General features: G+C 41.2%; 1 protein-coding gene across 1 annotated transcript in view; it reads right to left on the bottom strand.

Annotated features, from left to right (window-relative positions):
* Positions 1–17508, bottom strand: part of ecpas (Ecm29 proteasome adaptor and scaffold) — a 146266-nt gene that overhangs the window by 76830 nt on the left and 51928 nt on the right. Inside the window, exons 15-17 of the mRNA XM_072258157.1 lie at positions 17284–17387; positions 16153–16279; positions 5020–5100 (exon numbers count right to left, since the gene is read on the bottom strand). Coding sequence (XP_072114258.1) covers positions 5020–5100; positions 16153–16279; positions 17284–17387 — 312 coding nt within the window. The remainder of the gene's footprint in view (positions 1–5019; positions 5101–16152; positions 16280–17283; positions 17388–17508) is intronic.

Raw genomic sequence — 17508 nt, 5'->3', positions numbered from 1 at the left:
GAAAAAAAAAGAGATGTATAGGTTTAGGAAGTTGGGATCGATTGAATCCCTTTATGATTATCTTATTTTATTAAGAGGGCAAAAGGAAGAAATGAGATAGTTAAGGAAAATGCCAAGAGATTCTAAAGCTATATTAAGAGTAAAAGGGTGGTTAGAGAGAAAGCAGTTCCACAAAGAAGTACCTCTTCCGTACCTCTTCCTAGAGATGCTGCCTGGCCTGCTGCATTCACCAGCAACTTTGATGTGTGTTCCACAAAAAAGTCAGCAGGGCACCTATATCTTGAGCCACATGAGGTGGGTGGGATTTTTAACAAATACAGTTATGGGGAAAAGGTAGGTAGCTAGGTGGTGATGAGTCCATGGTCAGATCTGCCATGATCTGATTGAACGGCGGAACTGGCTCGACGGGCCAGATGCCCTTCTCCTGCTCCTACTTCTTAGGTTCTTGTTTCTCCCTTGTGTTTACTGAGGAGAAAAATCACGGCTACTCAAGAGATAATCGAAACAAGTTGACATGCATTGGAGGATGTACGTATTACTAGGTAGGAGGTATCTAAGCCTTACTGTGCATTAAGGTACATAAAAGCACAGAACCCTACCAAGTGCATCCTTAGACTCTGTGGGAGGCTGGATAGGAAATTGCAGAGGCTCTTGTGGAAATATTTGCTTCACCATTGCCCGCAGGTGAAGTTTCTGAAAAATGGAATGTTGTTCCTTGGTTTAAAAAGGACAAGCTAGGGAACTACAGGCCATTTAGCCTGACAACAGTGGTAGGAAAGTTACTGGAGGAGATTCTGCTGGCAGGATTTATGAGCATTTGGATAAACAGATTCTGATTAGAAGTCAGTGTGGCTTTATGCTCGGGAGGTGTGCTTTACAAACATTTTAGTTTTTTTTTTAGAAGAACAGGGAAGGCAGGTAAGGATAGGGCACTGGATGTATCTATGTGGACTTTAGCAAGGCTTTTGACAAGGTCATGCATGATAGGCTGGTCTGCAACATTAGGTCCACTGAATCCAAGGAGAGCTAGTTAGAAGTATTCAAAATTGGCTCACAGCTCAGAAGCAGAGGGTGGACACTGAAGGTTGTTTCTTGGATTGGAGGCCGATGACTAGCGTTGTGTTGCTGGGGTCGGTGTTAGGACACTTGTTATTTATATAAATGATTTTAAATTCACAAGGATTGATCAGTAAGTCTACGGATGATACAAAATTAAGTGTGATGAAAGCGAAGATTATCATAAATTACGGGGGAGAGTGGGTGAGAAGTGACAAACTGATTTCAGTACAGATAACTGTGAGGTGATGCAGTTTGGAAAATTAAACCACTGAAGGAGTTATACTATGTAAGGCATTAGGAAGTGCAATGGAACAAAGGGACCTAGGAGTACAAGTGTACAGTTCATTAAAAGCAAAGTCATAGGTAGACAGGTTGGTGAAAAAGGTGTTTGGCATCCTGGTTTACAGTCACAGTATTGAGTATAGGAGCTGGACATTACCTTGCAGTTGTAAAGCTGTTGATGAGACCAAACTTGGAGCACTGTATACAGTTTTGGTCAAAGCAGTACATTTGCTCATCCCTGTTATAGGATGAGTGGTTAAACTGGAAACAGTGCATAAAGAAATTCGTGCTGATGTTACCAGGATGAGTAAGCCTGGGTTAGAAGAAGAAATTGGCCAGGGTAGATCTTTACCCTTGGAAAATGGAAGAAAGAGGGGAAACCTTATAGAAATGTTTAAAATTATGAGGGACATAAAGTGCAGTCTTTTCCTGGGGGTAAGGGAGTCCAAAACTAATAGTATAAATTTTAGTGTGAGAAGCGAAAGATTTAAAAAGAACTGAAGGACAACCTTCTCACATGGGGTGGCGAGTAAATGGAACAAGCGGTTGATGCAGGGATGATGGAATAATTTAAGATACACTTGGATAGATACACAGAGGGGCAGGGTTTAGAGGGATAAATGCCGATAATAAGAACGTGGTACCAGCTGGGTGGGCACTGTGGTTGGCATGGACTGATTGGGCCAAAGGGCATGTATCTGTGCTATATTTTTCTATGACTCAATGACACTATAAATTAAAGGAGTTTTATCAGTGACAGGTGTTTATATTTCAACTGGACAGAATCTTGCTTGACTCTACTTGGGTGGAACTTTAACCATCTCCTCTACAAATGTGCTTGGACATATACAGAGTAAGGCTTTTTTTGTTAAGATTGAATGCTAAGACATGGGAGCAGAAGAACACTTTAAGCATTTAAATGGAAATGGAATAGGTTTAAGATGGCTGGAGGGTGGGAAGTTGGGGGGGAGGGGTGGTTTCCAATGGAATCTTCACTATTTACAAGCCAGACTGGAAAGCACCGTCAAATCAAAGTGAAACTATTCTGTACAGGATATTTCAGCCCACTGTGTGCAGAAGTCAGTTTAGCTTAGGACTTCATCTGCCTGCAAGTTTGCATTGTCAAGATGGAGAAATCTCTTTGATAAACAGTCAGCATGAAATAACTTAAAACAAAGATTTTATTATAACTTGAGAAAGGATTATCTTTGGAAACGATTGAAAAAGCTGAATGAAGTAACCAAGTAAACCTCAGCAATAATATACTAAGCAAATCTGTCCCATTGTAAATATTAAAATGCTCAGTTCAAACTCCAAAGTTAACAGTAGCACAACTCCCATTGTACAAGGGCTTTCATAAACAACATATATGAATTAAGCAGAACAAAAATATATTTATTTTCTACATAAACTCAAGGCGAACAGAAAAAAATAGTTACTGTGCATTCTGAAGAGAAATACAAAAGGGGATGTAATCATTTTGAAAATAAACTTGAATGAGAGTATTAATACACTGTTATGGGAGAATATTGTTCAAGGAAGCAAGCATTTCATGAATAGTAAATAAATAATGTTTCAGAATATAAACAATTTTTGTGGCTTTCCCAAATTGCATATCTTTGTTTACAGGGTCATAGAAAAGTACAGCACGAAACAGGCTATTTGGCCCATCTAGTCCATGTCAAACTATTTACACTGCCTAGTCCCACTGACCTCCATCCGGACCATAGCCTTCCAAACCCCTCCCATCCATGTACCTATCCAAACTTCTCAAACATTGAAATTGAGCTCCCATGCACCACTTTGCTGGCAACTCATTCCACATTCTCACGACCCTCCGAGTGAAGAGGTTTCCCCTCATGTTCATCTTGTTCTACCACATTCCTCAGTGCCCTACCGCTCACTATGTAAGACCTACCTTGGTTGATCCTGCTGAAGTGCAAGAACTCGCACTTGTCTGTATTAAATTCCATCTGCCATTTTTCAGCTCATTTTTACAGCTGGTCCAGATCCTGCTCCAAGATCTGATAATCTTCCTTGCTGTCCACTAAACTCTCAATCTTGGCGTTATCCACAAATATGCTGATCCAGTTAACCACATTATCACACAGACTGTTGATATCGATGACACACAACAAACAAGCACTGATCCCCGCGGCATTGCACTAGTCACAGGCCTCCAGTTAGAGAGGTAACCATCTAGTACCACTGTACAGCTTCTCCCATGAAGACAATGTCTACTCTAATTTACTCCCTCATCTTGAATGCCTAGTGACCTAACCTTCCTGACCAATCTCCATGCGGGACCTTGTCAAATGCCTTACTGTAAGTCCATGTAGACAACATCCACTACCTTGCCTTCATCAACTTTCCTTATAACTCCTTTAAAAAACTCTAAGACTGGTGGACCATGATCTACTAAGTACAAAGCAATGCTGACTATCCCTAATCAGTCCCTATCTATCCAAATACTCATATATTTGGTCCCTTAGAATTCCATCCAATCATTTTCCCACTACTGATGTCAGCCTATAATTTCCTGGTTTATTTTTAGAGCCTTTCTTAAATAAGGAATAACATCAGCTATCCTCCAATCCTCTGGCACTTCATCTGTCACTAAGAATGATTTAAATACCTCTACAATTTCTGCACTTGCCTCACACTGGGCTTGAGGGAACACCTCGTCGGGGCATGGAGATTTATCAACCCCTAATTTGCTCCAAGACAGCTAACACGTCCTCCTCTGTAATCTGAATAGGCTCCATGACCTCGCTGTTGCTCTGCCTCACTTCTATAGACTGTATCTGTCTCTCGAGAAAAAACAGATTCGAGAAAAAACAGATACAAAAAAACATTTAAGATTTCCCCCCATTTCTTTTGGCTCCATGCGTAGGTTACCATTCTGATCTTCCAGAGGACCAATTTTGTCCATTCAATCCTTTTCTTCTTAATGTATCTGTAGAATCCCTTAGGATTCTCCTTCACGTTGTCTGCTAGGACAACCTCCTGCCTTCTTTTAACTCTCCTGATTTCTTTTTTAAGTGTTCCCTTGCATTTCTTAATCTCTGGAAGTACCTCAGTTGCTCTTACCTGCCAGTACCTCATTTTTTTTTTCTTAGCCAGGGCCTCAATATCTCTTAAAAACCAAGGCTCCTTAAACCTGTAATCTTTACCTTTTACTCTGACACATACAAACTTTGCACTCTCAAAATTTAAAATTATACTTGCAATAAATGATCATATGAATTTTAGGCTTTGTGGTACAAATTCTAGTCTTCTCTAGTGTATAAAAAATAAATCTCCTAAATCTAAAGTATGGACCACTATAAATTATACAATGCTAATCTTAACTAACGCGAGTAGTTCCACAGCTCCCACTAAACAAAAAGAACAGCATTCTAACATCACAAATAATTGCAAATTAAGTGAAACAATTGGCTAATAAACAGATAATGATTCTGTTCCTTATGTTGGGAATTTGACTGCAATAGCATTTTTATCTATAAATGCTTCACAGTAAGCACCCAGTTTTCTTTCGCCATCATGTTCTTTCATTTCTTCAATTCAATCTACTGTTCAATTTGCCCTCTACTGCATTATTTTCTTCTATGTTAGATACTCAAGTGAGGGGACATTGCAAAATGGAAAACCAGTTTCCGTCATTTCAACATTCCTTACCTCGGCATAGGTAGCTGGGTTAAATGGCAGGATGTGTGTTCCAGTAACATACTTTGCTGAAGTTTTTATCCTTTGAGAAGCCTGAGAAAAAAGAAAAGGTTAAGATGCATTTCTTAGACTAAATTTAGAAGATAGGATATAACTGCATTTAAACCTGTGACAGAAGCTATGTGTCTTAAAGATCAGGGAACTGAAAATTTTTTTTTGAATAGAGCTACATGAAACAGCCCTACTAATGAGACGACTATATAAAACTTAAGAGACCACTTAGATGGCAAGTCCTGGACCAGGGGCAGATAAACAAGGAACACGCAAGGCTCTCTAGGATGTCCACATTTAGATCCAGATGCAGGTTCACATTTAGCTCTAGAATATCGTTCTGTCCAAATAGGAATAGGAATGTTTCACTAATCCAAACAGGAATTAGTTTGTTACATTAAAACAGTAAAATTCTATTGGGTAAAGGTTTGTCACATTACAGCACTGGAATCCACTAGTCATTATAAAATGAATACCACATTGGTATGTCCTAATTTGACACCAGATATCAAAAAGGTGAAGTATTAGTTGACAGGAATCTTTATAAAGTCAATACAGGTTTATCATGGCATAGTGATGATGTACAGAACTAGTGGGCTTAAGTTTGGAAAGATAGAAGTGAGGACAGAAGGTATGACAAGGGGTGCACTGACTGTAATAGCAAGTTTATTGAGGAAGCAATAAAGCTCTGAAGAGATAGTAGAAGAGTGGATGAGGGTTGAGCAAGGATGATGGTCTATGTTTTCAATTATGGCTAAAAATATCGCTATCTGGTCATGTGCAGCTAAAATAAAACACACTTCTTTAGAATGACTCTCAGAAGAGGCTTGGATTGTAAGTGCAGCATATCCAACTAAATTATTTAGCATCAGATTTAAATAATTGCTATAAATGCTGATAAATCAAATTTGCACATATGGGCAAGAGTTAAGCATTCAAAAAAATTAGGATATATGTGAGCAGATAGTCATCAACAAGATGCAAACTACTGAGCATTTCATATAACCTTTTGAAATAAATAATGTGAAGCGTATGGGGAACTAGACTGTATACCTGTTTATTACAATGATAATTTGTCACACATTCTTAATTTCTGTTACTAACTTCACCAAAGACAGATGGAATCATACAGAATGCAAAATGGCCTTTCATTCCACTGAGTCTGTGTCGACCATTTATTGCAGGGTTTGTCAACCGGGGTTCATGAGAGGTTGCTTACAGTTCCACGAGAGATCGTGATTAAATAAAAAACATTGTTTTTTGAACTTCGCGCAACACACGATGCTAGCGCTCACAGTGGTGGTTAGTGACCAAGCAGTCCTGTTAGCAATTTCTCTTGGCCAAGTGTGGCAGTGTGCAATAGGAGCATGTTTATTCTCAGTTTTTAACGCGAGATAGGGGAGGCGGTTGATAATTGGTGAGCGCTGTACTGCATTGAGGGGATGACAGCAGGCTGATAATTGGTGAGTGCTGTATTGCATAGAGGGGAGGACAGTACGCTGATGAGGAGTGTGAAGTGCATTTCCTGAACACTGAATGGACTCGCCCAACTTGGGCTGTGATGCCAACCTTTCCCTCATGAGCTACGTGTCCCAACTTCCCCTTTCACGCCACTGACTGACGTATGGAAGTGAACAAATTCTACTGGTGTAGTAGAAAATTGGAGGGAAATTTTCATTCTAAAGATGATTCAGTATGGTGATTTCTGAAGAGGTGGTGTGTGATGGAAGAGGAGGATTCTAGGCCTACGTATAATTCTGATAAGGTTAGTGATTAAGAATTACAATCTTCTGAGTCATTTCACAGAACTAGTGCAACAACAGACACAAAAAGTCCATCCATTTTACAAAACTACATAAGTTTATTTACACACAAAGTACAAACTTTTAAGTATTTACAATACAGTGAATAAATTCAAATTAAAATATGATTACTACTGTCTATAAAACAGTCAATTCCCTGGGGCGTCCCCCGCTCTCAAAAACCCCCCACTGTAACCATTGTGACCACAAAGAGGGCTGGGCACGAAAGTATCCTCAGAAGGGGGGCAGGCTGTCGGCCCTGGCAGAGCCCTTGACTTTCCGCCACCTAGACATGTGAATAGCCGTCTTAGGCAGGCCCAGGAGCAAGCCCACCAGTAGGCCCCTTCTCGCGACCAACCCTCTTCCGTACTGGGTGCCCATATACAAGGAGCACGGGGCTGAAGTGCAATCAGAACCTGATTAGCAGCCCTTTCAGATACTCAAATAGGGGCTGCAACCTTTCACACCCCATATAAGTGTGGTATACTGATTCCTCCTGGCCACAGAATGGACAAGTATACAGGGTGTCAGTGAACCTGTTTAAAAACCTGCCACACGGTACTGCCCTATGCAACACCTTTCACCTCAGGTCCCCAGTGTACAGGGGCAAGACCCCTGCATAAAGAGCTTTCCACTGGGAAAGGTGTGCAAGAACAGCCCGTACAAGAAACGGTTTGGAGAGTCATGGAAAGGCACAGTGGGTATCCCCATCCGATGGCTCAAACTGTGCGGGACCCTCTCCCATGTGGTATCCTGAAGCCTGGGTCCGACCAAGTCAAAAGGTTCTATTCAAAAGGTTCAAAGGAACATCTAAAGAAGCCTGATGCACTTTGGAAACAAGTCCTGTAGACTGATGAAGTTAAAATAGAACTTTTTGGCCGCAGTGAGCAAAGGTATGCTTGGAGAAAAAAGGGTGCAGAATTTCATGAAAAGAACCCCTCTCCAACTGTTAAGCACGGGGGTGGATCGACCGTGCTTTGGGCTTGTGCTGCAGCCAGTGGCACGGGGAACATTTACTGGTAGAGGGAAGAATGAATTCAATTAAATACCAGCAAATTCTGGAAGCAAACATCACACCATATGTAAAAAAGCTGAAGATGAAAAGAGGATGGCTTCTACAAAAGGATAATGATCCTAAACATACCTCAAAATCCACAATGGACTACTTCAAGAGGCGCAAGCTGAAGGTTTTGCCATGACCCTCACAATCCCCTGACCTAACATCATCGAAAATCTACGGATAGACCTCAAACGAGCAGTGCATGCAAGACAGCCCAGGAATCTCACAGAACTAGAAGCCTTTTGCAAGGAAGAATGGGTGAAAATCCTCCAAACAAGAATTGAAAGACTCTTAGCTGGCTACAAAAAGCTTTTACAAGCTGTGATACTTGCCAAAAGGGGTGTTACTAAGTACTGCCATGCAGGGTGCCCGAACTTTTGCTTTGGGCCCTTTTCCTTTTTTGTTATTTTGAAACTGTAAAAGATGGAAATAAAGAAGTTTTCTTGCTTAAAATATTAAAGAAATGTGTCATCTTTAACTTTATGTCTTTTGGAAATCAGTTCATCTTTTACTCGCTTAGCTATTCACAGTAACAGAAATTTTGACCAGGGGTGCCCAAACATTTGCACGCCACTGTATGTGTGAGCAAGCTTTTTCTTGTTTAACAAGTATCAAGAGCAAGGATAGAAATCATCTTACTTCAGCTGAAGGTGAAATCTGCGTGTGCTTATCTCAAGTTCTTCCCAGAATTGAGAAATTTATTATGTTTTTCTAACGAGTTTTAAAAATTTATGAAAGAGAAAGAAATAGTAATTTCAAGAAAGGTAAGCTAAGCTTAAATAACTGTTCTTTTTCAAGAAAGGTTGGCTAAAAATTCATTCTCTACTCAAAAGAGCATTAACAATTATTTTTGGATTATTACATCTACAAATTACTGATTATACTAATGTACTGTGAGCTCTAGATATAATAATTCTCAAGCAGGGGTTCCCTGAAATCTGAAAATTATTTCAAGGAATCCTCTGGAGTAAAAAGGTTGAGAAAGGCTGATTTATTGTATACAGTAAAATTTTGATAATCTGCTATCTGATTATTTGACATCCAGGTTATGTTTGCTGTGTTCCCTTCTCCCGGCTACTCGCTACATCCTCAGTTCCAATGTTCCTTTTCTGCTCACCGAAGCTCCAGTTTCTGTTCTCCCTTCTTGGCAGATTACTATTCCTCCAGATCAACCCCCACCCAACAAAATAACATCCATTGTTACTTTATGACCACCCCAGCCCCCCCCCCCCCAATTGGGTCTGACCATGGATGTTGCATCCTATATGCTACACCCGCCAGGGTGGGAACTGGAGTGAGGGGACTCAGGATAGGATGGATGCTAAAAAAGCAAAGATAGCGTGCTGTCACACTATCAGGAAGGACAGACAGATGATAGGACATAATTGCAGCCAACAGGGTGAGTATCAATGCATTAGGGATGCAGAATCAAAACCGGTAGCAAATACAGCACTCAAAATGTTATATCTCAATGCATGGAGTATAAGAAATAAGGTGGATGATCTTGTTGCACTATTACAGACTGTCAGGTATGATGGTGTGGCCATCACTGAATCGTGGCTGAAGGATAGTTGTAGTTGAGAGCTGAATGTCCAAGATTACACATTGTATCGGAGGGATAGGAAGCTTGGCAGAGGGGGTGGCGTGCCTCTGCTGGTAAAGAATGGCATCAAATCAGCAGGAAGATGTGACATAGGATTAGAAGACGTTGTATCCTTGTGAGTTGAGTGAAGAAACTGCAAGGGTAAAAGGACCCTGATGACAGTTATATACAGGCCTCCCAATAGCAGCTGGGATGTGGACCACAGATTACAACAGGAAATTGAAAAGGTGTGTCAAAGGGGCAATGTTATGATAGGCATGGGAGATTTCACCATGCAGGTCGGTTGGGAAAATCAGGTTGGAAATGGACCCCGAGAGAGAGTTTGTTGAATGCCGATGAGATGGCTTTTCAGAGCAGTTTGTCGTTGGGACTACTAGGACATCAGCTGTACTGGATTGGGAGTTGTGCAAAGAACTGGAGATGATTAGGGAGCTCAAGGTAAAAGTACCTTTAAGAGATCACAATATGATTAAATTCAACTTGAAATTTGGTAGGAAAGTAAAGTCTGACGCAGCAGTATTTCGGTGGAGTAAAGGAACATAAGAACATAGGAAATTGGAGCAGGCGTTGGCCATCTGGCCCGTTGAGCCTGCTCCGCCATTCAATAAGATCATGGCTGATCTGGCCATGGGCTCATCTCCACCAACCTGTCTTTTTCCCATCACCCTTAATACCCCATACTATGCAAAAATATATCCAATCTTGTCTTAAATATATTTGCTGAGGTAGCCTCCACTGCTTCATTGGGCAAAGAATTCCACTTACTCACCACCTTCTGGGAAAATCTGCTGCCCCGAATCTTGAGGCTATGACCCCGAGTTTTAGTCTCAGCTATCAGTGGAAACAACTTTCCTGCCTCTATCTTATCTATCCCTTTCATAATTTTATATGTTTCTATAAGACCTCCTCTCATTCTTCTGAACTCCAGTGAGTACAGTCCCTGGTGACTCAATCTCTCCCCACAGTCTAACCCCCTCATCTCTGGAATCAACCTGATGAACCTTCTCTGCACCACCTCCAAAGCCAGTATATCCTTCTTCAAGTAAAGAAACCAGAACTACATGCAGTACTCCAGGTGCAGCCTCACCAGTACCCTGTACAGTTGCAGCATAACCTCCCTGCTCTTAAATTCAAACCCTCTAGCAATGAAGGGCAACATTTCATTTGCCTTCTTGGTAGTCTGCTACACCTGCACACCAACCTTTTATGATTCGTGCACAAGTACTCCCAAGTCCCTCTGCACAACAGCATGCTGCAATTTTTCATCATTTAAATAATAATCTGCTCTTCCATTTTTCCTTCCAAAATGGATGACCTCGCATTTATCAACATTGTATTGCATCAGCGAGATCCTTGCTCACTCAGTTAACCTATCTATATCTCTCTGCAGACTCTCCGTATCTTCTGCACAATTTGCTTTTCCACTCAATTTAGTATCATCAGCAAACTTTAGATGCACTACACTCGGTCCCCTCTTCCAGACTGTTAATGTACATCATGAATAGTTGCAGGCCCAGCACTGACCCCTGTGGCACACCACTGATTGCCAACCAGAGTAATACCCAAGTGTGCCAACTCTCTGCTTTCTATTGGTTAACCAATCCTCTATCCATGGTGACACATCATCCCACCTCTATGCATCCTTATCTTATGGATAAGTCTTTTATGCAGTGCCTTATTGAATGCCTTCTGGAAATCCAAGTAAGTAATGTCCATCTGTTCCCCCTCTATCCACTGTGCTCGTTATATCCTCAAAGAACGCCAGTAAGTTTATCAAACAGGATCTGCGTTTGCTGAATCCATGCTGCGTTTGCTTGATAGATCTACTTCTTTCCAGATGCCTCACTATTTCTTATTTAAAGATAATTTCAAGCATTTCCCAACTACCAAAATTACAGTGGTATGAGAGAGGAGTTGGCCAAAGTAAAATGGGAGGAGATGCTGGCAGGGATGACAGCAGAGCAGCAAAGTTGTGAGTTTCTAGGAAAAATGAAAAAGGTGCAGGATAAATGCATTCCAAAAACAAAGAAATACTCAAATGGCAAAAGAGTACAACTGTGGTTGACAAGGGAAGTCAAAGCTAATGTAAAAGCAAAAGAGAGGACATACAACAAAGCAAAAATTAATGGGAAGACAGAGGATTGGGAAACTCTTTAAAACCCTACAGAGAGCAACTGGAAGAATCATTAGGAGGAAAAAGATGAACTATGAAAGCAAGCTAGCAAACAATATCAAAGTGGATAGTAAAAGTATGTAAAAAGAAATTAAGAGATAAGAGTGGATATAGGACTGCTAGAAAATGAGGCTGGAGAAATAATAACAGAGGCCAAGGAGACGGCAGATGAACTAAATGAGTATTTTGCATCAGTCTTCACTGTAGAAGACACCAGCAGTGTGCCAGCTGTTGAAGGGTGTCAAGGGAGAGAAGTGAGCGTAGTTACTATTACAAAGGAGAAGGTGTTCAAAAAGCTGAAAGACCTAAGGGTACATAAGTCACCCAAGCCAGAGGAACTGCACCCTAGGGTTCTGAATGAGGTACCAGTCGAGATCGTGGAGGCATTAGTGATCTTTCAAAAATAAATGGACTCGGGCATGATGCCAGAGGACTGGAAAATTGCAAATGTCACTCCACGCTTTAAGAGAGGAAGGCAGTAGAAAGGAAATCATAGACCTGCTAGCCTGACCTCAGTAGTTGGGAAGATGTTGGAGTCAATTGTTAAGAATGAGGTTCTGGAGTACTTGGTGACACAGGACAAGATAGGACAAAGTCAACATGCTTTCCTTCAGGGAAAATTTTGTCCGACAAAGCTGCTGGAATTCTTTGAGGAGATTACACATAGGGCAGATAAAGGGGATGCAGTGGATGTTGTACATTTGGACTTTCAGAAGGCCTTTGACAAGGTGCCACACATGAGGCTGCTTACCAAGTTAAGATCCTATGGTATTACAGGAAAGTTACTGGCATGGTTCGAGCATTGGCTGATTGGTAGGAGGCAGTGAGTGGGAAGCAAAGCATCCTTTTCTGTTGGCTGCTAGTAACTAGTGGTGTTCTGCAGGGATTGGTGTTGGGACCACTTTTTTTTGTGCTGTATATCAATGATTTATATGACAGAATAGATGGCTTTGTTGCCAAGGTTGCAGATGATACGAAGATTGGTAGAGGGGCAGCTAGTGTTGAGGAAACAGGTAGGATGCAGAAGGACAGACAGATTATGAGAATGGGCAAGACAGTGGCAAATGAAATATAATGTTGGAGAATGCATGGTCATGCATCGGTAGTAGAAATAAATGTTTAGACTATTTTCTAAACGGGGAGAAAATCCAGGAACCTGAGATGCAGAGGGACTTGGGAGTCCTTGTGCAGAACAACCTGAAGGTTAACTTGCAGGTTGAATCAGTGGTGAGGAAGGCAAATGCCATGTTAGCATTCATTTCAAGAGGTTTAGAGTATAAGAGCAGGAATGTGATGCTGAGGTTTTATAAGATACTGGTGAGGCCTCACCTTGAGTATTGTGAACAGTGTTGGGCTCCTCATCTAAGAAAAGATGTGCTGGCATTGAAGACGGTTCAGAGGAGGTTCACAAGGATGATTCTAGGAACAAAAGGGTTATCATACAAGGAATGTTTGATAGCTCTGGGTCTGTACTCGCTGGAATTTAGAAGGATGAGCGGGGATCTCATTTAAAGATTGCATGGATGAACTACAACAATTGTTCATCCCAGTTTGGCAAAAGAATAAATCAAGGAAGGTAGTGCACCCGTGGCTGACAAGGGAAATTAGGGATAGTATCAATTCCAAAGAAGAAGCATACAAATTAGCCAGAAAAAGTGGCTCACCTGAGGACTGGAAGAAATTCAGAGTTCAGCAGAGGAGGACAAAGGGCTTAACTAGGAAGGGGAAAAAAGATTATGAGAGAAAACTGGCAGGGAACGTAAAAACTGACTGTAAAAGCTTATATAGATATGTAAAAAGGAAAAGACTGGTAAAGACAAATGTAGGTCCCCTACAGACAGAAACAGGTGAATTGATTATGGGGAGCAAGGACATGGCAGACCAATTGAATAATTACTTTGGTTCTGTCTTCACTAAGGAGGACATAAATAATCTTCCAGAAATAGTAGGGGACAGAGGGTCCAGTGAGATGGAGGAACTGAGCGAAATACATGTTAGTAGGGAAGTGCTGTTAGGTAAATTGAAGGGATTAAAGGCAGATAAATCCCCAGGGCCAGATGGTCTGCATCCCAGAGTGCTTAAGGAAGTAGCCCAAGAAATAGTGGATGCATTAGTGATAATTTTTCAAAACTTGTTAGATTCTGGACTAGTTCCTGAGGATTGGAGGGTGACTAATGTAACCCCACTTTTTCAAAAAGGAGGGAGAGAGAAACCGGGGAATTATAGACCGGTTAGCCTGACATCGATGGTGGGGAATACGCTAGAGTCAGTTATCAAAGATGTGATAACAGCACATTTGGAAAGCGGTGAAATCATCGGACAAAGTCAGCATGGATTTGTGAAAGGAAAATCATGTCTGATGAATCTCATAGAATTTTTTGAGGATGTAACTAGTAGAGTGGATAGGGGAGAACCAGTGGATGTGGTATATTTGGATTTTCAAAAGGCTTTTGACAAGGTCCCACACAGGAGATTAGTGTGCAAACTTAAAGCACACGGTATACACCAGTCATTGAAAGTGGGCATGCAGGTACAGCAGGTGGTGAAAAAGGCCAATAGTATGCTGGCATTCATAGCAAGAGGATTCGAGTACAGGAGCAGGGAGGTACTACTGCAGTTGTACAAGGCCTTGGTGAGACCACACCTGGAGTATTGTGTGCAGTTTTGGTCCCCTAATCTGAGGAAAGACATCCTTGCCATAGATGGAGTACAAAGAAGGTTCACCAGATTGATTCCTGGGATGGCAGGACTTTCATATGAAGAAAGACTGGATGAACTAGGCTTGTACTCGTTGGAATTTAGAACATTGAGGGGGGATCTGATTGAAACATATAAAATCCTAAAGGGATTGGACAGGCTAGATGCAGGAAGATTGTTCCCGATGTTGGGGAAGTCCAGAACGAGGGGTCACAGTTTGAGGACAAGGGGGAAGCCTTTTAGGACTGAGATTAGGAAAAACTTCTTCACACAGAGAGTAGTGAATCTGTGGAATTCTCTGCCACAGGAAACAGTTGAGGCCGGTTCATTGGCTATATTTAAGAGGGAGTTAGATATGGCCCTTGTGGCTACGGGGATCAGGGGGTATGGAGGGAAGGCTGGTGCAGGGTTCTGAGTTGGATGATCAGCCATGATCATAATAAATGGCGGTGCAGGCTCGAAGGGCCGAATGGCCTACTCCTGCAGCTATTTTCTGTGTTTCTATGAAACCTTTTGACAGAGTAGATATGGAAAAATTGTTTCCTGTGGTGGAGGAGTCCAGGACAAGAGGGCACAGCATTAGGATAAAGGGGTGTCCATTTAAAACAGAGATTTGAAGAAATTTCTTTAGCCAGAGGGTAGTGAATTTTGCCACAGGCAGCTATGGAGGTCAGGCCATGGGGTGTATTTGAGGCAGAGCTTGATTGGTTCTTGATTGGACACGGCATCAAAGGTTATGGGGAGAAGGCTGGGAAGTAGGGTTGAGGAAGGGGAAAAAGGATCAGCCATGATTGAATGGAGGAGCAGATTTGATGGGCCAAATGGCCTAATTCTGTTCCCATGCCTCATAGTCTTATGGATGTGGACAGCAAGTTGTTTCCCATGCAACCGGCTCCCCCTCTCCTTGCAGCTGATGAATCCAAAGGAACTGCAGAGTCTGATACAGTTCGGTACCAGTGGTTTCGAAGGAGTTGCCAGTTGGCGTTGAACTCAACACAGGACTACCCTAGGAACTCCACCCCCAGATTTTTGCTCAGTGTTTACTGCTGAAGCCTTCCCCATGAGTGGGTATAGCCACAGGGCAGCAGAGAGTTGAGATAAAAGTTTTCCTTCTCCTAGATGAGCTGCCAACCAGAGCTGATGAGCCTCGTCTGCCTGAAGCAACTGGTTTTAAGTCACCAGTGACCGTCTCTGCCCGTTCTCTTGTCAGTAGAAACAGTTCTGCTGGGTTTAAGCCAGGTGCTGGATTTGGTTGCCAGAGGCTACTTGAGATGTATATCATTACTTGAAGGATGCTGAAACTAGACTGGGATATTCTGATTCGTCACTATTATGACAACACAAGGAATGAATCCTTATATTTACTGGCCCTCACTGAAACTCCCAGGTGAGAACTATATTTTGAAGGTCTGTTTTTGTTTCTGCTCAGAACCCTTTGGGCTGCCCACTGGTATATGAACATTCAAAGGTGTTCTTTCTGTTGAGGTGTGCTTCCATTGTACACATGTAGTTCTAAATGTTGAAGTAGATAATTATACCCTTGAAACTGAAATGTAAAAAAACTCACTGTACCAGTTTTTCCATATTGTCTTCAAGAGAAATAGAATCCCAAAATGTCTGCTTCTCTTGCTGAAGAAAGAGCTTTTACTACTTCTGTCCTAGTCACTGAGTGGTTCATTCACAATTACAACACTGAACCAGCTAGATTACTGCAATTGGATTTCACATAAAACCTCTCAATAAAACAAAGAGAATATACCTTATCTTGAATATAATGGACCATTTCAGGAAATGCTGGCAAAACTGTAGGGGTGCTTTCCTTCTCTGTCGATTGATTTGGTAGAGCCCTCAGTACACGTCTTGCTTCCCCATATACTTCCTCTTTCCTAATTAAACATTAGATATTTAATCATCAAATATTAAACTCTTAAGCATTCCCACTGCAGTTATTACAAGCATTCATATTTATCTTTCAAACCTACAATTTGCTTGTCATTAAAGTATATCTATCTAGTATATCTATCTATTTGCCCTTGTCTGCAAACGAGCCAAGTATTTTTTAAATTTCAAACTCAACTAAAGTGAATAGCAAAAGGATGTTGACAAGTTACTATATTTTTGATAAACTTAAGCTTGTATATATCATCAGTGGATTTAATTCCTGAATATCCAAAATCTGGCGACCCTAACCTTACTTGCAACAAGTCTCTCTCACTTACCTAACATCCTAGTGTTTACACATCTACAACAGTTTCTAATCTGTGGTTTTAAATTCACTTCTTGGTTTTCAAAGTATTCCATGTTCTTTCCCTCCCCATCTGAATAACCTTTTCCAATCCCATGGCACTGGGATCTTTGAGCTCCTTCAATTCCGATGTTGTAACATGAACAAAGTTACTGGAGAGACACTGAAGCTAATATTTTATTTAACAACATGAGACACTCTTGGAGGAGTGACTCAATATTACTTGACATTTTATACGCTAAAGATCAAAGGTAGCAGCAGAACAATTCTATAGTTACAATGTATCTACAATGCTTCCTTTGAATTACATCTCCTTTTCACACCCACAGTCGAAATACCCAAGATGAATGTTCTTCAGTATTGTCTGGCTTGATCTACAATTCATGTTTAGGTCTAAAGATTGGTTGCTGAAGTTAATATGTTGCTATATACCTTAATTCCAGAATGTACCCTAACACTGGCTTCTTATGGACCCAAATCTTAATTATGACCTTAGCTGCCTAGGCCCTGTGCACTAGAATTTATTTCCAAAACATTACAATCTCTCTAAAATCTTGCCCTTTAAACAAACACTTTTTTTCCCCATCAGTTATTATCTTTCCAGAGAGGAATTTTGTCTTTTTCTGACTCTAACAGAATACTTACGGATCTCCAGCAGCAAGTAACAACATGTATCTGGATGGTATATGGTCTGAGGCGAACACCGTGCTGGCAAATTTCACAGCAACCTGCCGTACTTGCACTTCTGGCTGAAAAGATAAGAATAGGATTCTGCGAGATTCTTTACTATCGATAAAGCTTACCTATAATATCGTAAATAAAAATTTAGAAGTATTTGACCAATAGTTATTTTGCTTCCAAATATTCCAA

Source organism: Mobula birostris, chromosome 5 (assembly GCF_030028105.1).
Source record: "Mobula birostris isolate sMobBir1 chromosome 5, sMobBir1.hap1, whole genome shotgun sequence".
NCBI lineage: Eukaryota > Metazoa > Chordata > Chondrichthyes > Myliobatiformes > Myliobatidae > Mobula > Mobula birostris.
Note: the sequence above shows the minus strand (reverse complement) of the source record. Positions and strands in the feature narration are given on the sequence as shown.